General features: G+C 43.6%; 1 protein-coding gene across 12 annotated transcripts in view; it reads left to right on the top strand.

The window, feature by feature from the left end:
* Positions 1–26,892, top strand: part of LOC134879231 (pleckstrin homology domain-containing family A member 5-like) — a 78,796-nt gene extending 51,904 nt beyond the window's left edge. For 4 of the 12 annotated variants that reach the window (XM_063905624.1, XM_063905719.1, XM_063905709.1 and 1 more), the window contains 20 exons: positions 549–621; positions 2,502–2,602; positions 3,753–3,868; positions 5,350–5,862; positions 7,162–7,642; positions 8,935–9,018; positions 14,991–15,053; positions 15,134–15,214; positions 17,358–17,507; positions 17,631–17,732; positions 18,368–18,523; positions 19,594–19,740; positions 20,268–20,385; positions 21,152–21,267; positions 22,554–22,766; positions 22,859–23,020; positions 23,742–23,875; positions 24,272–24,414; positions 24,678–24,756; positions 25,683–26,892. In XM_063905624.1, the coding sequence (XP_063761694.1) occupies positions 549–621; positions 2,502–2,602; positions 3,753–3,868; positions 5,350–5,862; positions 7,162–7,642; positions 8,935–9,018; positions 14,991–15,053; positions 15,134–15,214; positions 17,358–17,507; positions 17,631–17,732; positions 18,368–18,523; positions 19,594–19,740; positions 20,268–20,385; positions 21,152–21,267; positions 22,554–22,766; positions 22,859–23,020; positions 23,742–23,875; positions 24,272–24,414; positions 24,678–24,756; positions 25,683–25,740 (3,090 nt within the window). In that variant the 3' untranslated portion in view covers positions 25,741–26,892. Of the gene's footprint in view, positions 1–548; positions 622–2,501; positions 2,603–3,752; positions 3,869–5,349; positions 5,863–7,161; positions 7,643–8,934; positions 9,019–14,990; positions 15,054–15,133; positions 15,215–17,357; positions 17,508–17,630; positions 17,733–18,367; positions 18,524–19,593; positions 19,741–20,267; positions 20,386–21,151; positions 21,268–22,553; positions 22,767–22,858; positions 23,021–23,741; positions 23,876–24,271; positions 24,415–24,677; positions 24,775–25,682 lie in introns of all 12 variants that reach the window. The other 8 variants (XM_063905632.1, XM_063905640.1, XM_063905657.1 and 5 more) reach the window with 8 other exon arrangements.
* The last annotated feature ends 409 nt before the right edge of the window (positions 26,893–27,301 follow it).

Below are 27,301 nucleotides of genomic sequence, written 5' to 3'. Positions count from 1 at the left end.
CCTGAAACCCCTTTGATCACAGCATTGTGATACCAAAGAACAACTAAAGCAAAGATTTGTTTTTGTTGCCCAATGAATAACCTTCAGAGTTCATACGCAGTGGAGCACTCTCTTTAATATGCTATCAAATGTTTTCCTTCAACCAAATAAGATCTTTATGTGGTTGAAGGAAAACATTTGATTTCTGGAATAGAAATACCATACTTCATCTCAGACCAATAATATGTAACATTTGAGTGGCAGTAATATTGCATAAAGGGGACGAGTTCCAAACTGTTGGGGTGGAGGAGGCATTTCAGACCAAAATGTGCAGAAACACTTGTCCGGAAAGATAATACAGGAAGTGAATAACAACTTCAAAATACAAATTAAAAAGGACTAAATTGGCAATGAGTACTAACCAAGTCTGTTGGAAAACAACTAGCAAACAATTACTGGAAGAAATTCAACTGATACAATCTGAAGAGCTGAGACAAGAACAGTTCTGTCACTCAGACCTTTCTGAGTTTTTGGACTAACTGTTTCCTTTTTGTTTTGGTGTCTTCCAGGACAGCACGGGGATGAAGCTGTGGAAGAAGAGGTGGTTTGTGCTGTCGGACCTCTGCCTGTTCTACTACAGAGGTGAGTCCTGCTCTGCTGACATGCTTCATTAGTATTGCACGAGTTCCAACAACCCTGCTTCTCCATCAGCAGTCCAAAGGGCTGGTCTGACCTTCAGAGCCGCGCTCTTGGCGGTTGTTTATATATCTGGATCCAAGTCCCTGCGGTAAGCAGCCTGTCAGGACCGACTAAGGAGACACATTAATTGAAATGGCTCTCCTGTCATCTGATTTGCCATTTGAGGGATAATTTTTCCCCAAGCAAAGCCAGGGCTTTAAATAGGCTTTGATACAACCGTAATGTTGATAGTGAAAGCAAAAGCAGGAAATTGGATTTTGCTCTAATATAAAGTCACAACACAAGTTTCCAGAGATGCTGCTGTTTTTATTCAGGGGGTCTTGCTCAGATTAAGATGCTTAAACACAACATTGGTCTTTTTACTATTCCCTTTTAATTTCACATTAGAGTGACTGCTGTTATGTAATGACTCTGATCCTCCTCTTAAATATCGGCGGTACTGCTCTGGTCCTGTCATTTAGGAAAGACAGCCCAGACTTTCACAACCAAGGCAAAAAAAATCGAGACAGGAGCAAACTTTGATTTGATCTGCTATGTTATTTAAATATCCCGAAGCAACTTAATTGGAGTCATAATATTAGTCATGTTTTTTTATCATGAGCCTGTTGTGGGAACAGCAGTCCTTTACAAAGTGATTAAGACCAGCCTGTCCTTCCTTTTTGCTGCTGGAGGAAATCATGTGTGTGCTGTTCTCTTTTATTAGAGGTTGTTGACTGAGCTGCTGTTGACTGTTTATCATGCAGTCCTGATGTTTATGTCTAATATTGACACAGCTGTGTCCGGAGTTCACCCTGCATGACTGTCGGAAAGTGAAAAGAGTTCTGTAAATCAGTGAGTTAAATGTGAGTAGGCTAACTGTGAGGATGCGGATAAAGAGGAGAGTCCTGCCTGGCACACGCACATCCCACTGTATGCGATACAGTCATCGCTTCTGCTGATCGGATGACATCTCGCCTGTGTTATTTCTGTGGTCTGCCAGTCCTGTCGCCTTCTTTCCGCCCACTGACTGATAAAAGCCACAGACAGCAGCGGACCCAAAGGCTTTATCCGGACGGACATGTGGAGAAATCCAGCCATCAGCAGAGAGTGGGCAGCGGGGTCATGCACTGTGCGGCCCCTCAGCTGTAGATATCAGACTATTGTACGCTCAGCCCCCTCCCCGCAATGTGAGCTTATGTTCTGCAGAGTCCTCTGTGCACAGACACGGAGACATGATGAATAAATACATGGGGGGCCAGTCGGCTGCAGGTACAGATAGAGAGAGATCAGTCTAGCTGCAGGGCAAACAGATACCTTTTATTTCCCCAAATCTTCACTACCTTTCACCCCGAGCCTTGTCCTACATATATGTTTGTATCAGGAGACTGGCTTTACATAGCACTCCTCGTCAACACTTGTGCACCTATAGCAGGTCAAGCTAAGGCTTCTGGGACAGCCGAGTCACTCTCCTGATATATTGTGTTTACTGTTAGGCTGACCATATTGCTTATAACAAATTAGGAGTTTAAGCAATTCCCAGCTTAAACTCGGGACCCAATCTAATCCCCCTCATGGAGAGAGCGGCATTGTCAGTGTGGAGCCATGTCTGCTAACTTAATGAGGATTAGAGTGGCCTGGCTGTAGAGGACATGAATCAATGTTAATCTTTTCCACTGATTTCACTCTGACCAGCACACTCTTTAGTTTTTATCTTGCAGTGTACTCGTCTGCCTGGTTTTGTGTTTACAAATATGTGTTCCACATAAGAGTTCAGTGGAATGTTACTGAAAATATGAAGTTGGCTGATAAAAATGTCACCTAATGCCTTGTTTTTCTCTCCTCAGATGAAAAAGAGGAGGGGATATTAGGCAGCATCCTCCTGCCGAGCTTTCGTGTTTCCATGTTGTCGGTGGATGATCACATCAACAGAAAATATGCCTTCAAGGTCAGTGCCTGTTTTCACTCCTGTTCAACTTCGTTACACTGCACAGTCTGAGGCTGGGTATAATCAAACCTTAGTATTGTTTAAAGCTTAATGTACAAACCTCCCAAAAAGTCCTTCTGATCTTTTCTTGTTTAGGTTTAGTAGCTATCTCCTAAGTGTTTTCTTAAGCAGGAATATGATGTGAAGAGTTGTTCTCTTGGCTTTAGAAGTATTTTCAATCCACTGACAGTGAAGTCATTTAAAGGACACGTTGCTCATGCTTAGAAAGCAGACGTCCTGCCAGCATCGAGATGTCTGCTGCTGCAGTAGAGTAGTACTCGAGCACTGCAGTACTCTTACTGACCTGGAAACCCCGGGTCACAGCAGGGCAGCGGGGGTGTGTACAGTATGACTGTGCGTCCTTCATAAACCCTAACAAAGTTATCCTGCCAAGCGCAGACAAACACAGACGCCCAGGAGTCTGCTCAAGGTTTCTGCAACCACACAGCCCACTGCAGCTCTAGCTGAGATTCAGAGAGAGAGAGAGGAGGAGCAGGCCACGACCTACTCAGTCTAGATTTGCTCAGGAATGGAGGACTTTTGGACGCATATTTATCTTTTTAAACTGTTCCTGTCCCAAATAGCAATGTTATTAAACCTTCCTCCTCAGGGTTATTCAGAAGTAATTTGGGCTGTGACAGTGCTTGCTTTTCCGACACTGGTAAACAGGATATTGAGGTTGTTCACTTAACATTCTGTTTTTCTCTTTCTGCGGCTGGCCCAAACAATAAATTGGTTTGTTCGCTGCAAGGGAACAAAGCAACTAAGGAACCGTTCGTCTGCCATACTCTGAACTGCATGGTAAGTCCTGCAGATTCTCTGCTCTAATCTGACGGTATGCATGAAACCCAGGTGACTCGTTCTTTCGATTTATGTGGAAAGTACGGATGCCCACAGGTGTGGTATTTCACACACCATCACTTCAGATTTGCCTTAACATAATGCATACAAAAAGAGATTTCTAAACTGCTGTAAATCTAGTGAGAAACCTATGAAAAGCAACCAATCTTAATTTATCGGTCGTGGTTAAAATCCCTGTTAACTGTATGATTTCTTCTTCTCTCTTTCAGGTAACTTTGTGTGTCACTCTCCCTGTCCACTGTCAACTCAGGCGACGCATCCCAACATGCGGACATACTATTTTTGCTCCGACACCGCCAAAGAGATGGAGTCTTGGATGAAAGTCATGACAGATGCAGCTCTTGTGCATTCAGAGCCGGTCAAAAGGTTTGTAAAAGGATAAAGCCTGTATTTGATGTGATGTTGGGAGATAACACTCTGCTGTTTCGCTTTCAAAAGGCATCTGATGTGGGCCTTTTAAACAGGCACGATTTTCCCGGTCATATTCTTGGTGATTTTCGTTTCAATTCATACTGTAAGGAAGTGCTTTCATTCTCTTTTTCTAAGCCTGTTCTTAAGCAAAGTTCACTACTTGTGACATTTCCAGAGTCAGGGTTGGTTGGATGACTATTCTTAAAATGTTTCTCTGTTGAGGTTTATTACAGAGGAGCATACACACGAATGCCATTTGCATTAGCACACACATTCCTTATGAATGTGTGTTGTTGTTCGGAGGAGGATGTTGTGCAAAGCTGATGAAGATCACTGACTCATCAGGATAGGGGTTTTTCCTTCCTTTTTTTTTTACCCTTTGTTAAATGTCATTTGGCAGCCCCCCTTTCTAATGCCCTGCTTTTACATGGGGGAGCAGAGGCGTAATGGTAAAGTGCTTTGTAATTACACAGAGCAGTAGTGCCTGAAATTCACGAAAAAGCTATAAAGGGAAGTAGCTATAAAGCTATGTATTTGAACAGAATTCAGATATATAGACTGAAGGATAACCTGGTATCTGGTTTATATTGTATTCTATGTACAGTATTTCACTTTATTACATCTCTTCATATTTTAAGCTGGTGGGAACTGTAAAAAAGAACGTTATATGGTTTCCCAATTCCTTATTCCTTAAGGAGCTTTCCCTTTAATGCTTCACAATCTCTTCAGAAGAATGATGAGTAGATGCACACAGACCGTCGTAGAGCTGAGTGTGTGCTGGGCTGCTGGGGCCACAGATGGCTGGAGAAGACATTACGTGCCTGCTGCAGCTATTTAAAAGGATCCAAGTGGAAACTCTCAAGGAATGCCTCTCCTCCTACCCTCCTATTGCTGACCCGGTGAGGCGTGCTGCTGGAGGGGAATGTGCCAAACTTTGAAGCCGTGACCTTGAGTCTGTCTAAGGCCAAGGAGTACTGGTGTCAATTACTTGTGGAGGCCTCCCTAAGGACCGCAGAGCTGTGTATGGGTCTTCTGGTGAGGAGGCAAACGGAGCAGCAAATGAATTACCGGAGTCTGAGCAGCACCTTTGTGCCGTGCCGCCGGAGAGCCAGTGCTTTATTGGAGATATCTGATTTTACATGCCTGACCTCCTCTGGCAGCTGGAGGAAGCATTGTTCCCCTCCAGCTATTTTCATTTCACTTTCTTTTCGAGTCAGACTTGTTCGCAGAGTTCACAAATTTCATGAAGTTACTGCACATTTTAACAATACTTCTTAAACTCCTTGACCTGGTGATCGATGACACAGATGAGTTTTGAATCTCCTTATGTAATCTTATATAGTTAGCATCTCTGAGCGGCTGATCTTATGTGTTGATTAGCTAGCGCAGGGACTGAGATGTTACTTTTAATCCTAATGCCTCCTTTCTGTTCTCAGCAGGTTGGACAAGCTAATAGTGGAGCAGTGCGGACCCCAAGAGATCAACAATATAGCCAACCACAGGCCGCCCCTCACACAGCCTGAGATCCACAACAATGAACTCAACCGCGAGGCTGACCGTGAGCACCCTGCAACGCCCACCCCCTCCGCCGCAGCAGACGAAGAGAAGAAGCAGTGCGACGCAGAGCGCTACGGCTTCCAGAAGGACGGGGCGGAGCGGGAGCGTCCTCTCACCAAGATCAACAGCCTCAAGCTGCAGCCGGCCCAGGCGGCGGCTGTCAAAGCTAACATCGCCGCGCCGCAGACTCCCACAGAAGTAGACGGGTCGCACCGCAGCCCGCAGGTCAACGGATCCGCTGAGCACTCTCCAGCTGATAGGACCGGACCCCCCCCTCAGCAGTATACCCCCCAGGACCCAGACCGCAGCCTGAACAGAACCAGCTCCATGCAGCAGCTCGAGCAGTGGGTCCGCACACAGCGGGGACGCAGCCAGGATGACGACACCCGGAGGTTGGTTTGCTAAATACCTTTTGCTGTTTCAAATGAAACCGTAATATACACATTATTTCATCTCAGGATGTGTGTGCTGTAAGAGGGGAACTTCTGCAGCACAAGTTGATTTAGGTTACTGCTCCAGAGTCCAGTATTGTCCTACTTTGACAACTAGGATCGGAACTCGGCTAAACGTGGTGTATTCTAGAAATGACTATAAAGTCCAATTTTCCAAAGCTTCTTAGTCCCGGAGGACTCACACGCTCCTCACAATGATTCAGACAATTTAATATCACACTGTTAAATGTAAAAGTCAGAGGAGCTGGGGATAAACAAAAGCTGAACAGAGCTGTGAGCCGGAGTTACTCCCTGCCTCTGACCCTGCTGTGAGAGCCCCGTTTTTAATTGGTTGAGATTAAACCTGCTCTCTGTCCGTCTGCCGGCCTGCCCGTCTGTCAGCGTGTCTGTCTCTCCATCTGCTTATCATCGCTTGGCTCGTGTTCATATATCCTCTTTGCCTCCACTCACTCCTTTTTAGAAATAAACAAACACCCCGTTCTGAGCAGTTCATGAATTCAAAAGTTGTCATGGATAGATCAACAACGAGGTCCTTGGTCCTGATAGTGTTCCTCTGAAAAGCATGTTGACTCTCTCTCCATCCTGTCGACGTTTAAACAGTCTGTGACCTGCACGTCCCCCTGAGTGACCCTTAGGTTCCATGAAGTCATGTTTTAATGCTTCAGGTGTAACAGACCAGCTCCTTTATTGTCTCAGCTTCAACAGGAAGCTCTCTTGATGCAAGCTGCACTGATTCTGGAAGAGGAGCTTTGTTGTCACTGGAAAGGTCTTATTGGTCCTGGTGGAGGGGTTCTTTTAGAGTGAAGTGTCCGTATTGAAGACCAGAGGTGTTTTGCAGATAAACATTCTTAAAGAGGCGAATAAAAAACAATTTGCTATTTCATAACATGACTTGGATAAGTGAGTTATCTAGCAAGTCATATTTAGTTTTTGGTTATTAAATTAAAAAAATTAAATGTAAATAAAAAAAGTCTAAATAACAATAAAGAACTCTACCTCTATCATCAACATGCTATAAGTCTAAAATTCACATTTTATGATTATAACACAATCTAAAATAGTTTAATTCTGATTAAATAGTTGTAACTCCTTTGAGCGCTAATCGGTTCTAATAAAAATAGATAAATATGTAAGCAGTTACTACATGTAAAACAAGTATTTGTGATGTAAATAATCAGTAAAAGGTACTGCTTTCTCTGTACCGCCTCAACAGCTTCTGCTTTGTGTTTTCCTCCCCAGCGTTACGTCATACCAGACGCTGCCCAGAAACATGCCAAGCCATCGGGTTCCTTACATGCCTCATTATGGCGACGGCTACTGCAGTATGCCCAGGAATAGCATGGCGCAGCGGGACAGCATCTGCAGCATGTCGCCCTCTCTGTACGAGCAGGCCCTGGGGCCCTCACCCGGGGACAGGCGCGGCTCCATGCGGGACGACACCATGTGGCAGCTATTCGAGTGGCAGCAGAGGCAGGCCTACACCAGGCCGCCGGCGCTCTACAGCAACATGGCCAGTCCCAAAACCATGATCAACCTGTCGGAGCACACTGCACCGAGCCACTCCATCCCCCCCTCGCCCTCCCACGGGTCGCTGTCGATGTACGGCGGCTACTCGCCCATGAGATCCTACAACATGAACAGCGCTCGCTCAGAGGTTTCCTCTCCCATCTACAGAGGAGACATGAGCATCGACAGACGCCAGAGGCCCCAGCCCAACAAGGTCCGTCACAGCACACACACAGCTACGGAAAAAAGGAAGAGACCACTCCAAATGTTCCTTAAATCTTTATCTCTACATGTCTGGCAGCCATTCCAGTGTCTGTAGAATTCCAACACAGAGACATGTCGTCAGTAGTTTATAGAATACAATAACTCGGAGACATAAGTAGTAAAACGGAGAAACTGATAATGCTGCAGTGGTCTCTTAATTTTTTTCCGGGGGGGGTTCACCTACATAATGAAGATCCATCAGTTTAACTTATCCATTTTTATTTATCGTCTCAGAATTTAAGATCCCTGAGATAAAATCACAGTGAAAATGTGGAATGAGGAGCTCGCAACAATAAGAAATCATAAGAAAGAAATCTTTTAGAAGTTTTCCTTAGAAGTGACTTTTACATTATATATAATCTTTTCTTAGAAACACTTGACAGCATGTACTTTATATCACACAGAACAGACACACAGCTTTTCCAGTGATTGAGCATCATTTTTACTTTACGTACAGAACTCTCCTATTCTTCTCCTTTTATTTTATGATGACATAAATCTAAGACCATTATCTAAATGGCCAAAAATACCAGTTATGGTACACTGTAGGGGTGGCAACCACCAGGGTCCCTACGACACGATACTATCGCGATACTCAAGCCACGATACAATAGTATAGTGATTCTACGATATGCTAAGTATTGCAATACGATATTTTGCGGTATGGCGCATTTCAGATTTATTTCTCCGTTGACTCCAACTTCCTACCATTCCCATGGCCATGACCGCAGAAGAAAAAGCTCAGCACAGTGGATTGAAAAAGCAATTGTTACCAAAAACTTTCATTTGGATTTGCAATATTAATAGTTTATATAAGAAAATATCGATACTTGGCGTCCGTGTATCGATACAATATCGCCATACCGTTAGTATCTTAGGATGTGACTGTCAAAGCGTCTCATTGTCCAGCAGTGGCTCAGTCAGTAGGGGCTTGGATTGGGAATCGTAGGGTCGCCGGTTCAAGTCCCCGAACAGACTTGAAATATGGAAAGTGGACTGCTACAGTTCACCTCCTAGGCCCTGCTGTGGTACCCTTGAGCAAGGCACCAGACACCTCCAATCCCCCCTCCCCATTGCTCCCCGGGCGCTGCACAATAGCTGCCCACTGCTCCTAGTACTAGGATGGGTTAAATGCAGAGGACCAATTTCACTGTGTGTGCTCTGCTGTGTGCATGTATGTGACAATAAAGAGGGTTTCATCCTCCGATTCTGGTGTATAACTGTTGTTTTTACGTCCCGCAGTATGCCTACCCCCCTGACAGGAGGTCCATGCCTGCAGGGATCCCAGTCCAGACTATCACGGCCCAGTCTCTGCAAGGCAAAGCAGTAAGTCCTCTCCCATGCTCTGTGTCCATCCTTATATTCAAAGTGGATGTCTGTATTACACCACCTAGTAATTTCACGCTTGAAAAGGTGTGTACCCCACACACTTACTCATTCCGGTTTAATTGCACTTCTCTGAGAGACACGGCTATTTTTAAAACTTCACCTTTCTCGCTTTCTGTCCTCCCTTCCCTACCAAGAACACATTGTGACAGAGTCTTTACAGACCGATTTTAGGCAAACATCACATGTGTGTTCCAAGCTGTGGGATTTGGGGTGTGCTCTCTTCAGGAGTTCATCCGCTTCACATCAGCGGAGATTTAAAAACCCCGTCACTCACAGCTCTCTAAGCCCGATCAGGACTCTGTGTCACAGTGCTCTGTCCTCATGGAGCTGCTGAGCGTGATTCTGTAAAACATGCTAAACTGCTCCTCTGTCTCAAACGGACGTTTTGAATTTGCATGCTGCTGACTGCGATCGCACTTTGGATAATCTCCTGGTACTAAAGTGCATGACTAACTCAACAGCTAGATTTATGGTCTGTTCACCTATTGGGATCCTGACACCTCTAAATCTCCTGTCCTGGTGTGTTCTCTCCTTCCCTCTCCCACTCCCCTTGGGGTGTGTTCCTGTTTCATTGTGGCTGTACCTCCCTCCCTCCCTCCCTTGCAGCCTGAGGAGCTGACTCTGCTGCTGATAAAGCTGCGGCGGCAGCAGGCAGAGCTAAACAGTATCCGGGAGCACACTGTAGCACAGCTTATGCAACTAAACATGGATGGCGACAACCCAAAGGTCAGGCCCAAGAGATGCTGCTGCAGGCTTGTGTGCTAGCGTGTGGTGTGAGTGCCATCTTTAACCACCTCCATTATCCATCTTGGGCTTCACACATGGTTGACCTAATGAGAAAAGTTGCTACAGTCAGCATTTTCTCCGTAAGAACCAAACTCTGGCTTGAAGTTCTCTTTTCTTCATAATAAGGGATCAGCTATTTGCATCCAGGCTCTGTCCCGATACCTGATCATTACATTTGATCCATTTCAAATTGGGAGAGCAGTGGATTGAATCATTTAACTTCCCGAATAGTCCAGACAGATGTTTACAGAAAATGAAGCCATTGGTGAGCTTACAGGGGGAATGGCTCAGGAGTTTAAGGCCTCTGGAATACGTAGATCAGGATTTTTGCATTTTAAGTCTCTAGACGTCAGAGTACAGATCTGATGTAGGTCACCCAGGCCTGAGGTTAGAATACGTCTGTCTCCTTTCACCAGTACAGCCTCACGTTGCCTTACTTTAAGTAGTTTAGTGGCATAATGTCTAGATAAGTTATGCAAATTTCACCTTCAGCTCACAGCTTTCTCTGCATTCTGTCTGCACATGGTTCTTATGAAGCTCTCGGCTTTCATTTCCTATAGTGTACTTCATAAAGCACCGCTGCTACCTGACCTTATTTCTTCACCTTGACTTCCTTCCTCTCTGTCCGGTTATCACCATTGTGTGTGTGTGTGTGTGTGTGTGTGTGTGTGTGTGTGTGTGTGTGTGTGTGTGTGTGTGTGTGTGTGTGTGTGTGTGTGTGTGTGTGTGTGTGTGTGTGTGTGTGTGTGTGTGTGTGTGTGTGTGTGTGTGTGTGTGTGTGTGTGTGTGTGTGTGTGTGTGTGTGTGTGTGTGTGTGTGTGTGTGTGTGTGTGTGTGTGTGTGTGTGTGTGTGTGTGTGTGTGTGTGTGTGTGTGTGTGTGATCATCAGAGAAAGACTGTGAGGTCCTCTTCTTTTTTCTCACTCTCCTGTTGCCTTGTATTTCCTCTCTTTTTTGCTGCTGACGTTAGAACGACATTCTCTCGCATCACCTCCAAAGGAACCTCATGTATTTGGACAATCAGGTGGGGTAATGCATGAGCGCACGGCCCTGTCTCCCTCTGTCATGAACTGAACCCATGGAATGCTCTGCTCCTATTATATTAATCTGTGCTGTCTGCTGAAAACGCTCTGATGTCTAGCGAACGTATCATTAGTTTGATTATATTTTGCATTTGATCTCAATGACTTAGTGTTCATTTACAAGCATGGACCAATGTCACAAACCACATCGGTTAGAGCTTAAGCTTGTTTGCGATGCCAACCCTTACAAAAGCCAAATCATTCATTAGTTATCTGAATACGTATCCCAACCTCACTGTCCGCTATACTTACTGAATATCTGATACAACCCTATTCTGTATCGCTTGCAGATGTGTATCATATCATTGACAGTTTACGTAAATGCAAATGAATGTTTGTTTTTATCGCTCTGAAGTTCTTCAAACGTTAGAGTAATTACAAAAATGCAACATATAGTAAAACACAACAGCCAGAATACGCATTATTGATAAGAAATATGGAGAAGATTAATGTGTGAAAAGAAAATACACATTTAGCATCTACAGCCACATGCATTGCAACAGTAGTGGCTCTTTTTCTGTATCATTATAGTACATATATTTTCAACAGGAGCTTTCCATGGCTAACAAGTCATCTTCTTTGCACTGAAATGTCTTCCTGAAAGTGTCTCTGACTGCTTCTCCTTATTCATCCCTGTTTGAGTCTTCTCCCTGAAAGATCCAGGTTTTTATTTCATGTTGTCGGGTGTTTTCGTTGAAGTGAAGCTCTTCTCTAAACTGACTCTCGCTGTATCGCTCCCCTCCACACTGGACTAGATGAAGGAAAATGACCCTTTAATCGCCATGACTCACACTTTGATTGAGAACTCTGCCCCGAGGCCTCAACTTTACCAGCAAGTAAGGCCAGCCGAAGGCTTTGCTCCGCCTCCTCCTCCTCCTCCTCCTCCTCACCAGTCGCTGTTGTTATTTTGGTGTTTTGCCATGCTCCTCCCCCGGTGTCCAAGTCCTCATCATGGCATCTTGAGACTGGTATCCCTGTATCGTTTGTACTGCAAACACCTCTTCATCCATTGCTTTTAACTGTTCTCCTGTGAGAAGTCATGCCAGTTCTGACATGACTTGTGAAAGAGTAGTACGATGTGTTGCTTCACTGTCCCCTCCTCACTCTCTTTGTGAAGTTTGCGTGTAAGGGCCGGATAAAGTTTACTCTAACAGTTGCTACAGCTAGCTTTGGGGCGGTCCTAAAGCTGAAGCTGTGGTTGCGTCCTCTAGTCTTTACTCTTGTTGTCTTGTCTCACGCTCTAATCAGAGAAGGTTAGTGTGTGATTTCTCATAACCATCTGCAGAATGCGTCCCTCTCATTAGAACTGACACCTGAGTTTAACACGGGGACTCTAGTTAGTGACTTAATGCAGTGCTGTCAGACACTTCATAACTCAGTCCAGTGGACGACCATATACTGCATCTCTCTGGGAAAATGACAGGGTTTTGTTTTTATGTCATAATTAAATACATGTTCCCCATAATAGTATTTGACAGTAAAAGTATTTAACGCTTAACAATTTTATTTGGAGTCAACCAATGCTATTTTATACATTTCACTGTCAGAATACTTCAGTTTTGAGACGATTATGTGACAATTGCTCCTTTTTTAGAAAAACATTTAAAGATAAAATAAAATGTTACTTAAAGTGAAAAAACAATAACTAAAAATGATGAAATGAATACAAATATTTAAACGAAGTAAAAACAAAAATGTGCTCATTTTAGTAGAAAATAACAACAATATTGGGATGCAAAACAATATATACAGCTCCGGAAAATATGAAGAGACCCCTGCAGCATTATCAGTTTATCTGGTTTTATTACTTATAGGTATGTCTTTGAGTTAAATGAATTGATTTGTATTGTATTCTATAAACTACTGACAACATTTTTCTGTGTTGGAATTCAGCAGACACTGGAATGGTTGCCAGACATGTAGAGATAAAGATTTAAGAAACATTTGGAGTGCTCTCTTCATTTTTTCCGGAGCTGTATTGCCGTTTTTACAGTGGTCTTTAATTTATGATACAAATCAGATTACTGCTTGAGATGTAAAGGGTAATAGTCCTGAGTGATATGAGCATTGCACAGGTTAGGTACTGTACATATATCTGATGTTAGGATGTAGTGGTCAAAGAGAGTACACAGCAAATGGATAAAGCCTCATACCTAATATGGTCAGTGAGTGATGAAGATGAAGACAGGGGTTTCCTGGGTAAACTCTCTCTCTCTTTTTACCTGTCTGCATTCCCTGTCCCTCTCCCTCGTCACTCTGCTGGTGGAGAGGATAAAGAGGGCCAGCTTGTGTGTGACGACGACTAAGAAATCACTATGCCACTTTTGAGACTGCCTCCCGAGGTGTAAAAGTGTTGCTGCAAACTGTTCCCACCCACCCCCCTCCCCATTCATTAGCATATCGGCCCGACAACAGCTGCATTCCCACCTGTTCAGCTGTCAGAAGTCTGTCTCCCTCCTCCTCCTAGTGTCACTCGTAATCCACACCACACAACCCCACAGTGAAGCCCCCCCCCTGCACTGTGGCAGAGTCTGCATGCTCTGTGTGGAATGCCATGTGCCCCCCCCCCCCTGTACTGTGTGGTTCAGCTGAGGGAAATGGTGTGTGTGTGTGTGTGTGTGTGTGAGTGCAGGTGTGATTGTGGAACATTGGTTTACAGTGGAGGCTAAAAATATTTGGACAGTGAGTCATAGTTTGCTGTTTTGACTCGGCAGACCAGCACATTGGATTGGAAATGAAATATTGTCAGTGAAGTTAAAGTGCTGACTCTTAGCGTTTAGGGGTTTTAGTCCAGGGCAAAGAACCTGAACACTACAATACAATACTGTATGATCATTACAGCCCAAAAACAACAACAAATGAGCAAGAAGAGAAGATGGTTAGAGTCCAGGCCTAGCAGAGGGTCTCAGGGAGATATAACATGGGTTCTGAGGCTCATAGGTTGTAGCCCAGCCAGACATTTACTACAGAGGATTCAAACAGCTGTCACTGTCCTTATATTAATGTGCTTCGTATATATGTGTTTGAAATCAAGAGTGAATGAACAATGAAGCATTATGTGATTTTCTGAAACACGGGATCCAATGCAGTTTAATATATTTCCTGTTAGAGCACTGTGACGTTTACAATTTTAACAAGAGGACAGAAGGATGAGTTTTACTTTCATTACTTGATTTGTTTTTAGCTAGATATACAGCTGCGGAAAATTGTTATTCTTTATCTCTACATGTATGGCAGCCATCCCAGTGTCTGTTGAATTCCAACACAGAGACACGTTGTCAGTAGTTTATAGAATACAATAAATAAAATATATATTTATTCAACTCAAAGACATATCTTTAAATAATAAAACGAGAGAAACTGATAAAGCTGCAGTGGTCTCTTAATTTTTTCCAGAGCTGTATGTTGACATCATTTATAGTCTTATTGAGTATGGGTGTTGTAAAGTAAAGGGTAGTAGCATCTGAATGCAGACATTAAACTGCTTGCCTGGATTAGCCTGAATGAAAGTAACTACATGGATGTTTAAAATTGTCAGTAGCATTACTACTAAAAACAAACTCAAAGAATATCTGTGATTACATCAGTCTTTTTGGGCGTTATCTTATCTCACACTCAGTTGACCAGAGACCGACGGAGTCTTAGACCAATCAGCTGCAGAGCTGGTGCTGGAGGAAACCCAGTTGATGGATGCAGCTTCTGTGCTGACTCTAGAGTTTAGTTAGCGAGATTGTTTTACATGCCTTCCCCTTGCATTTCCGCTGAACCCCCCGCTTTGTGCTTGAGTGGGACAAACAATGGTGGGTGATGTAACTCGAGGCCCCAGACTCATCAGAGAGGAGCCAGTGTTTAGACTGGCGGCTCTCCCACTGACGCTTCGCTAACCTAGACGGTCTGATTCTGTGAAATCTGAGTTTCCACTCGAAGACAGATCCCCGCGGCTCAGTGAGAGAGCCTATCATGACACTGCATCAGATCTCCAGATTCTAATGTGTATGTGCATGTTTGGTGTCTCTGTCTAATACCATGTCTGTCTTCACAGTTAGGTCCAGACGACTACAGGGAGCGGGCCTACACACACATGCCAGAAGAGGTGGACATTGATGTAAGTTCTGTTTTTTGCTCTCTCATGACGTAATGTTCCACACAAGATGGCTCACAAGTCTTTACTGTTCTTCTCTTCAGACCAAACTCAGCAGGTTGTGTGAGCAGGACAAACTGGTGAGGACACAGGAGGACAAACTCCAGCAGCTGTACAGAGAGAAGGTGACTCAGCACTGTACATCTGTCTTCATTACATATGCACACAACAGTTTGAAAGGCTTACTTAGCCTGGTGCCAAGTAGAGCAAATAAACTGAGAAGAATACACAGTTTATGCTCCGTTTTAAATTATAGGACTAGTTTATGCTAAGTGTATATGCACAACACTGAGACACAACAATAGTCTTGTAAATCTGTTATAGTGCGTAACTATAGCCTAGCTACTGTCATCCACTTCAAGGAGTTGTCTGGCCTGCAAAGTCTTTCATAGACGTTTCATAACCAGGAAATCTGCCCATGTATATTCAGCAGACAGGAAAATGCACAGACAGATATATAATAATCCTACTGCTGATCAAATGTATGAATACAATGTGAAATGTAAGGTAAGTTTATTTATTTAGCACATTTTCAGAGAGGCAGTTCAAAGTACTTTACATCAACATTAACACACAACAAGAAGACAGAAACACAATAATCAAACACAGTGGAATAACAGATTCATAAAAAACACAAAAGAGATACAGGATAGTTTGAAATCAACATTGTGAATACAGTTAATGTTGCAAGAGGAGTATGGGTAAAACAAGTTCAATGATTTCTGGGTAAGCAGCTGTAAAAAGAAAGGTTTTTAATCTCGACTTAAAAGAAATCAGGCTTGGTGAAGACCTCAGGTTTTCTGGAAGTTTGTTCCATTTGTGCGGTGCATAAAAACTAAAACCAGCTTCGGCATGTTTGGTTCTGGGCCGGGGTACAGCTAGTAAGCCCGCCCTGGTGATCCCAGAGCTCTGGGTGGCTCGTAACAGAGCAGCATGTCGGACATATATTGGGGTCCCAAACCATTCAATGCTTCAAAGGTTAGAAATACAATTGTAAAATCAATTCTGTGAGCTACTGGTAGCCAGTGCAGTGATCTAAGAACTGGGGGGGATGTGTTCTCCTCTTCTTGTTTTGATCAGGACCCTGGCCGCTACATCCTGGATGTTATACACAGTACATATGTAGCATAAAACATAAAGTCCATTTGGAGTTATGCATGGACCAATTGTGTTACCACCACAGCATCACAACCGTGCAACAAGCAGTCAGGGAACATTCATTATTTAATTAAGATCCCAAAGGTCAGGTTCAAAAAAGCGGTTTTAGCAGGAGCGCTGGAGAGGGAATGAAATTGGGAATCATAGCTTATTAGATCCCACTGCTGGTCTGTAGTGTTTAAAGTCTTAAAGGTCTCCTATTATGCAAAATGCACTTTTTGCTGTCTTTTCGACATAAATATGTGTCCTCGGTGTGTAAGGAGACTCACTGTGTCAGAAAATACAACCCTCTCTCTTTTCCTCCTTACCCACATCTCTAAAAACGGGGGTACAAACAAGCTGATCCAGATTTGCTTCGGTTATGATGTTATATCGGAAATATGGGCTGGCTTACATTGAACTCCTGGCAACGTCCCAACCTATCATCCGCAATATACAGTCGCTAGCTGAATCCTCTCTGCAGCACCTCTGTGTCTCTGTGCAGGATTTCAGCAGGAGGGACTAAGAGTTGTTGTATATATAATATAGTGTCTCAGTTCTAGTGGTAAACACTGAGAAGTGTTTCAGAAATAATGCTGGATGTGGTTTGGAACATCATATGTTGTTTAATCACGGCAGTGTTTAGCTGAGTATCTCCCGGTAGAAAACGTTCACAGAGGAGAGAGAGCTGCATGACGCTCCAAAAGGGCGTGGCCAGCTTCAGGTCCACTCAAATTTAAAGCGACGGTGAAAAAATCAGCACTTCAGGAACAGGGCTGAAATAGAGGGGGATGAGGCATGCTACAGTGGGTGATCTGTTTGGTAGTTTGAGCACCACACTTCCCAGACAGGTTTTGTATTAATATAGCCCTACAATATATTGCTGTTATAGCATGATAGGAGACCTTTAACAGTTGGGTATGACTAAACATCACAATAAAGAAAATAAATCACTTGCAGACCTTTTCTTCACGTTATACTTTTGCAAGATGTATAGGAACCAAAAACATGGCTCATGGGCCAATAAGTTGGAGATCTGAAATCATCCATCATGACTAAAACTGATCTTAAAGGTTGCAGTGATGCATTCCATGCTCATTCTGTGTGTGTATTTGTTGTGTGTTTGTTCAGCACACCCTGGAGACCGCACTGCTTTCAGCCAGCCAGGAGATAGAGATGGGCTCCGATAATCCGGCCGGCCTGCAGAGTGTCATCCAGCAGAGAGACCTGCTGCAGAACGGCCTGCTCAGCACCTGCAGAGAGCTCTCCAGAATCACAGCAGTGAGTCATGCAGGACGTTCACACACACACACATACACACACTCAGGCTGGACACTGAAGCTCTTTCTTTAGGGGTGCGTGAAAGACTGGAGTTGTTGTCATTCACAAAGTGTATTTGTCCAGGAGTTGGAGCGGTCGTGGAGGGATAATGATAAGCTGGAAGCAGATGTGACTCTAGCTAAGAACAACCTCCTGGAGCAGCTCGAAGCACTGGGAAGCCCTCAGGTAGGTCTAAGCTCTGAGTTTTAATCTTCCTCTGCTCATCTTACACTGTCATGATTTAATAGTCAGACTTTGGTTGGAGTACACTCAGCAAAAGCTTCAAAGAAATCTGAAAATGTTGCAGATTCCCTTGAACACCCAGTCATTCTTTTTGTCGACACTTTCTTTGACTTCGGGGAAAAACTGATGTCGATGCTCCGTAGCCCTAAGCTGCTGTGTGGAGGGAGGTATCGGAGAGATCAAAGCTCCATACTGACTGATTGATGACAATAGCGATGATAGAGAGGCTCTTAATTAATTCTGTCTGTTATCTTGTCCTTCATCGTGGGAGAAGCGCAGAGAAAAACAGTTATTCCTGGTTGAGTCAGAGCCGATGCTACAGTAATTCACAAAGTCAGAGAGCCTGCAGGGAGCCTGGATATCCTATTCCTCTTCTTCACTCTCAGACAAACCTGTCATTAGCAGGCTGAACATAACCACACATCTATTTCTACTGCGTTTGCCTGCGACGGTCCAGAAGTTAATCATCAGGTAATGTCAGGCCGTTTGTGACTGTGTGTGTGTGTGTGTGTGTGTGTGTGTGTGTGTCCGTGTGTCCGTGTGTCTGTGTGTGTGTCCATGTGTCCGTGTGTCCTCAGACGGAGCCTCCCAGCCAGCAGCATGTGAGCATCCAGAAAGAGTTGTGGAGGATTCAAGATGTGATGGAGGCCCTCAGCAATCATAGAGCTCAGAGAAATGCTGAGGGGGTGAACTTGTACGGCTCGCAGAACAACTTCAGCAAGCACAAAAATGAGGTGAGCCAATATTAGCAGACACTATTCATGTTCCTACAGTCATTACAACTGAAGCAATAAGGGAGGTAATCAGTGGTGAACCTTTAGGGCCTCAAGGTGTTCAGAGAATACCCTGGAACCATCGGATAAAAAAATAACAAAATCAAATTAATTATACAAACAAAATGTAATAAAATAAGAATCCTATCTTTGTTGTTGATCTGTGATATTTCAGTGTTACGTTGATTTGTTTGTCTTTCTCGGTCCATGCACTACGCATTTGAGTGGTTTTGTGTTATGCAACCAATCAGATATTTTTCTGGGTCTCTGGGAAGAATATCTCAACCAGGGTATTCTCTATCCTTGATAGAATGCCCCTGGCCCTTAAACCGAATGAGAGCGTCCTTTTGGATTGACAGTTTGATCAACCAATCATATACTGATTTGTAGCCAATGGCCGTACTATTTCAGAGTTTCCCCCGGTTCCAGGGTATTCTCCCAGGAGACAGAGCTAAGTGCTACGTAGCAATTCACGTAGTGAGTTAACATAGTTCTTATTTTACGTCGAAATGGCAGCAGGTGAAGAGGACATTATAAACGTCCGTCTGACGAGAACTACCACATTTTTTAATCATGGGGGGTGTATGTCATTTTAAAGGCAAAAGTGCAAATATTTCCTCGTTCCAGTCTCAAATGTGTCCTCTTTTTGTATCATTGTGATCTGAATATCTCGGGGTTTGTTTCACAAGACGTCAACATAAGGTATAGACCAGACATCAAATCTATCAAATGAGGAAAATAGAGTCAATCATGAAACTGATCTGAAGCTGCAGCCCATCAGCTCGCTTCACCCTGATCTGCTGTAGTTGTGTCGCTGATGACCAACTCAGGATGCGTCCTCAAACTGCCAGCCCGGCTCCTGGCGGTGAGTGTTGCTCTCTGATTGGATGTGTCGGTCGCGCTGCAGCAGCATCTCTCCGTCCCGTGGGCCAGAACCGCTCCGCACCAGATGCCGGTTGCCCTGAGCTTGCATGGTGGGCGCCATGTGTCATATTGCTTCCTCTCCTGTCATGCCATGTATAATCCCCCAGGAGGAGGACTCGGTACCCCCACGGCCACCCCTACCCCAGTCCTATGAGCCCAACCCCCCCAACATGCCCTGTCATACTGGTGTGCGTCCTTCAACTCTGCACCGGCCGGAGGACAGGAAGGCCAACCACAGGAACGGCACGCACAGCGTAAGCTTGGTGACCTTATGTGTGACCCCGCCCTCATCACGCGACGCTGTGATGGTTCCTCTTTCATTTGGACATCCCATGGATTTGTTTTGGTTTGATCATACCCTTTTATTTTCTGGATGCCATTCCTCCATCATCTTCTTTTTTCAGGAGGAAGCCTTACTCATGTGAATTTTATTTTCCCTTTTTGAGTTGAGTTGCCTTCTTGTCTTCCTTTTCTGTGTTTCTGATTTGAAAAGCAGTGATTTTTGTGTGTTCTGTCCTTTGTGGAGCCATGCTTGACTGCTGCCTGCCTTTTCATTTGGCTTTAAAATGATGTGTGTTTTCTTCCAGTTGAAGCTGTATGCATTTTATTCATCTCGATTGCCCACTCTGTGAAAATCATCCTTTTTATAGGAAAGGATGTGTGTGTTTTTCCTCTGCCTTTGAAGTCATTCTGCGATAGGAGATGTTTTATATATCCCTTTGGAATGAAATTCAAAGTCACCGTGTGTGTTTTTAACTCGGTCTTTCTTTCCCGATGGCAGGGCCCGGACTACAGGCTGTATAAGAGTGAACCTGAGCTCACCACAGTGGCGGAGGTGGATGAGAGCAACGGAGAGGACCGATCCGAGCACGCTGATAGAGAACATTCTGGAAACAAAGGTACATTCTGACGGAAGTAACTGAGATTTGCAGTTTTCTATTAAATTATCCGTTTTATTTACACTAACAATATTTTTTAGCTGATTAAATTATTACTCTGTGACCTCAAACTTGCTTTTAGCGCTGATGGTTACCATGGTATCACACAGGCATCTCTTTGACACAGAGCATAAATACAATGTCAGCCTTCTCCGAAGCATTAAGCTGGGTCAGGACATCACAAAGCAAATCTCATGGCAACCCTCATTTACCGTAGATGCAGGGGCTTTTATCCAGAGCCAGCCATTTGTCTGGATTTATGCACACAGTGTAAATCGAAATACTGCTCAGTGCTGGGATAATTTAGTCATTAGAATAAGTCGACTCATGGCATTGTATATTATATTCTCAGTGAAAGGCGGGGGCTGAGCAAAGAGGACATTGGCCTGTATTTGGTCAAACAGCTTATACAGCGTGATGCAGGGGTTCTGGAGTTGAATGATTACTCTGTAGCTCCTCTCTTGTTCCACACCGACACACAATCAATAGTAGCAACTTGCCGATGCTGCGGGAAATACTGTAATTGTGGGGAGAGTGGTCTTGATGCCAGATTTTACCTCACAGAGTTAGGCTCGGAAGCTCCTTTAATCTTTGGATCCTTGAAAAGTCTGATACTGCTTTTTGAACTATACCCACCCTTCAGAGAAGCACTGTGTTTTTAAAGGCAGATGCTCTGTCATTGAACCAGTCTGATCACTGACTTCCTGTCTTTTTTTGTACCTGCTAGGCATGTCCTATCCAGTGGGTATTGTCCCCCCCAGGACCAGATCCCCGGTGACTGAATCTTCTTCAATACCTTCATATGTCACCTTAAGGAAGAGCAAGAGGCCTGACCCCAGGACGGTGAGTCGAATAGGAACTCTAACACATTCAATTTCAAATGTAAAAAGAGCTAAACTGTCTAGAACTTATTTCCTAAATGAAAAGCCATCTTTGTCTTTATAAGTAGAAATAGTTATTGCTTTCTGCCCTTGTTTTCTTGTCTTGTTGTATCATTATAAGCAGCAAGCTGGCCTCCACTTAAATTGCAGTCCCTCCCCTCCTAATTGGTTGTCTTGGTTATTAAACTCTGGTTGAAAGTCAGCATGTGGTAGGACAGGCCGCTCTGACGGGACCGTCGTTTGAATCATGCTCCTAAAACCAGCCTTTGATAAAATAGATGCCAAGCTTGGTTTATACAAATATACTTACCATGTCATTACTGCACCGCACTGCAGGGCGTGTCCTGTTTTAGAGCGTCTGCATGTGTTTTGTAATATTGTGGATGGACGTATAGTATAAATGAACCTTTAAGATGGCAGCTGAGCACACATACAATACTGTAGTCATTCCTGCAGGCCATATAGCTTGCAGTTGAAAGAGAGTGTGTCGCAGGCCTTCACAGTTCAGCTGAGGCACTTGGATAGCAGCCTCTTGAACAATCTGGGCAGTGGAGGCTGCGTCCCCGGGCTCTGGACTGAATCCAGATCAGCCGGCGCCTCCAGCATGGCACAAACCTGAAAGTGAGCAGCTTCTCTTCACTTCACTAACCATCATCAGCCTCTCCCGCTCGGGCATTAACGGCCCCCAGCCTCTCTCAGTGCACCCATGTGTGCCAGCAGGAGTGTGTTTGTGTGTTCACAGCAGCCAGCCAGGTTCTGACAGAGTGAACATTAAGGACCCATTTCACAGTCATTGTGTCAATACTCACTTCTTTGTTTAAAGACGCAAAGTGTTTTCCTCTTGCATTGACGGAGACATTGCAATCACTGATATTGTTCGTACTCAAACAGTTTTCAACATTACTTTGTACACACTGCAGATGCATTATGGGATCTGACCTGACCACAGTATGACGCTACTTAGCTACACACCCAAACTGTGGCTTTGCTGAGTAAAGAATTCCCCAATTTGTCTCTAAGCGGGCTCCAGTGTTATTAACTTCTCTTTACTCTGTGTGTGTGTGTGTGTGTGTGTGTGTGTGTGTGTGTGTGTGTGTGTGTGTGTGTGTGTGTGTGTGTGTGTGTGTGTGTGTGTGTGTGTGTGTGTGTGTGTGTGTGTGTGTGTGTGTGTGTGTGTGTGTGTGTGTGTGTGTGTGTGTGTGTGTGTGTGTGTGTGTGTGTGTGTGTGTGTTTGTCCCCTCTGGCCAGCAGGAGCGCCCTCACAGCGCGGTGGAGCAGCAGCTGTGTGCAGGGGAGAGCGGCCGGCCCAGGATGAGCGTGGAGGAGCAGCTGGAGAGGATCCGCCGCCACCAGCAGGGCACCCTCCGGGGGAAAAAGAAAGGCCACCACATCAGGGGGGGCAGCCAGGAGCCCGCTCGCAGTCACTCGTTTACTAAAGACAACCATTTTCGCAGCACGCAGGTATCGGGAGACTTCTGCACACACACATTCTGCACCTAATCTCAGAGTATATCAAATGCTGAAATCCTGCCTTTTTGTCCCGTCTCTTCCAGTCCCAACAGAGGCGTAGAGAGGATGTGATGAGCTTTGACATCGAGGAGCTGGAGGCCTCTATGAGGCAGCAGGAGCTGGTGCAGGAGCAGGAGACACCGGCCGAGGAGATCGCCCGGCTCAAAGAAGCCTCGCAGGCTGACCACTTAAATATGGACCGGGAGGTGAGGCGCAGCAGAGGGAGGCAGGATGTGTTCTAAAGGGATCTGCATCACACTACACCCTCTGTTATTCTATATTCTTTTCATAGGCTGCCTATATGTCATACACTTGACTTTCAGGTGTTTTTGATGTTTTACAAGAGGGCATGCCCGTTCTCAGGATAACATCAATAAACTCCTTACAGCTTATAATGATATAATACACTTTATTTGTGTAGCACCTTTCATTCCCAAAGCAGCCCAAAGTGATTTACAGAACCAGAAGACAACATAACAGCGATCCTAATAACATTCCCTTCAAGTGAAGCTGACAAGAAATGAAAATAGGTTAAAATAAAACAATTTAAGAAATAAAATAAAAATGTAAAGTAAAAGCAAAACAGAAAAACACAGTAAACCATGGACAGTGATGCCAGTGAGAATTGAAAGTTAACCCAAATTAAAAACCTCAATACAAAGATAGGTTTTTAATTTACTTTCTATGTTCCTATCTGATCATGCATTAAGCATCACTTGCTCTAGGACAAAGCCTTCGGTGATGCACCATTCTTTATTTGACACCCAGAATGTGGAGCAGCCTCCCCTGTCCTGCTACTGAGCATCTGATATTTATATATTCTTATCATTTTCAGATATTTTTTCCACTTTTTCTTTTATTTGAAACATAGTACACCATTCATATGTTTGAGGTGTGTTGTATTAATTGTTCTTTGTGTTTCTCCAGCTTTCAGTGCCTGACAAAGTGCTGATTCCTGAGCGTTATGTGGAGTCAGACCCCGAGGAGCCTCTGAGCCCTGAGCAGGAGGCTGATAAGCAGAGGAAAGTTGATCGCATCAAAGCCCTCATAGCCAAAAACAGGTAAACACATCATCCATATCTGTACTGATAGCTTTTTACGGGCCTCTCTGAGCTGTTAAGGCTTTGGACAAAGGACTAACTTTGCAGATGCACTGATATTTCCCAGCAGAAGTCAGGCATGAAACTCTTTTTAGAAGTGAGGGGTAAGTTTTATCTGATAGCAAGAAATCGTCTCAAAAGAGGCCATGATGGCTCGTCTGCCTTTCCCATGCAGATCAGCGACTCTACCCGTCTGAGCCACAGCGACATTTTAGTCCAAATGTCAGCCCTCTTGAATTGATTTAAAAGAGAGTGCCCTTCTGTCCTTGGGTAACGGTGTTACTTCCTGAAACTATGTTAGTCAGAGCTGAATACTGTATATTTCAGAGAGCGTTCTGTGTGTTTGTGTGTTTCCAGTATGCAGAATGTGCTGCCGAGTTTGGCTCTAAGCCCCGAGGAGGAGACTGAAGTGGAGGTTACAGTGCAGGAGAAAGAGAAGATGATTAATATCTCCTACGAGCTGGCAGCAGAGGCCTCCAAACGCAGCAAGCTGGTAGCAGGTACATCTCTAGAGAGGAAGGGGAGGATGTTGTCAGGGTGGGGTGATAAGAATAATGCATGTGATGAAACAATGTGTGAGCCTGCTTCTCATTGGGGACTGCTTTCATTGTGCATGTGTTCAGTCATTTGTCATTGTTTTATAAATAGCTCTTCATTAGTTCCTGCATTCAGAGATTATTTTGTGTTTGCCCATTAAGCTACTGATGTTTTTGTGTCATCGTGTGTGCCTGCCTGTTCCATATGTTGCTCTGTTTCATTGCAGTGAAAAGCCTGTCGCCCTCCTCCCCATCCCTACCACAGTCTCCTAACACACCCCAACTCACTGATGGCTCTCACTTCATGTGTGTGTAGTGGCACCAGTAAGGCCTTCATCAACCTGTTCTGTCCTTACTCACAATGCCAAAGTGTTTTCATTGTTGTGTTTGGGGAGGAAAGCATGTCAGAATGAAGGGATTGATGATAAGTTGTAGGAAAATGTAATAGAGAGGAAACAGTTGTTGTAGAGAATCAATTTGTTCTAAATTGTTTCTGTGTACATCACTCAACTCGATGTATCCGTAGGGACATTATTTCATTCATTTTGCACCATTCCTTGTTATATAATGAGACTCAAATGACTGCATATACAATCACTTTACAATCCAATCCAATTTAAGGCACAGCTCGGCTATAAAGTCTACCTTTAAAACTTCAGAATGCGCAATTTATGTTGCTGTTGGGAATGACTGGATTCAATTATGTTCATTACTGGCAAACATGACATTATAATGCATTCTAGTACTAATAACTATGACTGATGGTAGAACATATACAGTTAGGTTTTGTGACGCTCCATTTAAGTTTTTTTTTAAATACAATACAAATATGTAAACAAACATAAGAAGTTAAAGTAAAAATGTGCCAAAAGAAGTGAAGACGAAGAGAAAACAAATATGTGTATTAACATAAGTAGAAAAAGTCACATTTTACTTCAATGTATAACCAAAATGTGTATTTAACAATATATACAGTGGTGTAGTTTTTATACTATGGATGTTAGTCATGATAATTAGGTTAGTTCTCAAAATGCAGAGTGAAATTTAGTAAAAGTACTAAGTGTTGTACGTTTTGCACAGTTGTACAGGTTGTACATTGAAGCAGACTTGATGCCTGCACATGTGTAATAGAGTAGCCACTGAGTGCATATGAGAAGAAGTATCTAGTGTTACTTTTTTAGGATTATATGACCTTTTCCATTATTTTAAAATCTCCCCTTCTGCGTCTGCAGCACAGGCCCTGGCCTCAGTGAAAACATACACATGAAGGAAACAGCAGTGGAGGTGTAACAGGTTCCCCCGAAGACTTCCCCATCAGCACAAGGCCACGGCCTACAGAGAGTGAAACGGCACACTCCGGACTTCTGTATGCTCACTGTGACGTCTTAAGCTCTTACGCCACCAACAACATTTTCTCTGTGACATTTTCTCTGTTTTTTTGCCTTTTTTTTGGGGGGCGCCACCCATGACAGCTGTGATTCTGTTCTTGTTGCAGTTAGTTTTTCAGTTTTTACAAGGCTTTTACGGTTGTTTTTATTATTTATATGGTTTTATTAGGTTCTTGTTTGAAAGGGCCAACGTCTGTCTGTGTATATATGAGGCCAGCAGACTGAAAGCCTGTGGAAAAAGTGTTACGCCACATTTTCAGTCACGTTTCACCACCTGTCCTACAAGGTTTCAAAAACATTTTCACACCATTTTAGCTCATTTAGATCTTTTATAAGTCACTCAGTTTGTTTTTCAGACATTGGTCACTACCCAACATTCATATTTATCCGTTTATTGTAAAGAACATGTGTTGATACTAAAGATGACTTTATAAGAGATGTAGATCCCTCCGTTATAATCAAAGGAGGAGCCACTTTATTGCTGCAGACAAAGATTATTTGTAGGTTTCCTGTTTCTGGGTTGTAATTATTTAAAAAGGGATCTTGTGCAGTCCCTGTCGCGTTGTTGCCGACGAGTATGTGAATGTTTAAGTCACTCTATACTGTCTTTTTTTATTGCTGAGAGATATATTTAAACTGAGAGAAGGCAATAAGAGTTTGGTTCTATTTTAAGAAATGTTGTTTTGAAGTCTTGGAACTAAAAGAAAAGATTAGCACATGTGAAAAGCAATAAACAGAAAACGTTTGTGGATCACACGTGTGTGTGTGTGTGTGTGCGTGTGTGTGTGTGTAAAAAGTGTAATTATCAGAGGTTCACTATGTATATAATGTACATGGTATAGCAGGATGGAAAGATGTATCCAACATATGGTTACATACTAGATCTGATTTGAAAATGTTCATATTCCATCTGTTTTATATCATATTGAATAAATGTTGCTGTTCTTAACAAGCGGTTGCATTTTGTTATTTACCACACCTGTAGTGGACGAGCTGGTAATAAAGCTACTACGAGAATCAGTTTATATAAATGTAATAAAAGAGTACAAACTCATGTGCAATGTCTCTTCTTCGGCTTTGTCTTTCAACAGTACAACTCTTGACTTGTAAAAAACTAAATATGCTTACACAAGGAGACTAAATTAAATGAGTTAGTACATCCTAGATTCAAGATACAATGCCTTTTGTAAACAATCAGAGTTTCATGGACTAAGAATTATAGTTATCAGCTTACTTGAAAATAATTAAATTGGTCATTTGTGGGGTGCATTTGGAGGCGAAAGTACCAAGATAAGGTGTTGTAAATCTGCCTGTCGGTCGTCAGTGTGAATGACAGCCATCCTAAATATAGAACTGTGGCTCCCTCTTGTGGTCAATGCTGCTGCAAAATCACATTTACTTATCTATAGAGTATGGTTATACAGTATTTTGCACTAACTCGGTCCACAGCCTTTAGGGTGGTG

The sequence above is a fragment of the Eleginops maclovinus genome, chromosome 2 (genome assembly GCF_036324505.1).
Source record: "Eleginops maclovinus isolate JMC-PN-2008 ecotype Puerto Natales chromosome 2, JC_Emac_rtc_rv5, whole genome shotgun sequence".
Lineage (NCBI taxonomy): Eukaryota > Metazoa > Chordata > Actinopteri > Perciformes > Eleginopidae > Eleginops > Eleginops maclovinus.
This window is presented reverse-complemented; position numbering and strand designations above follow the sequence as displayed.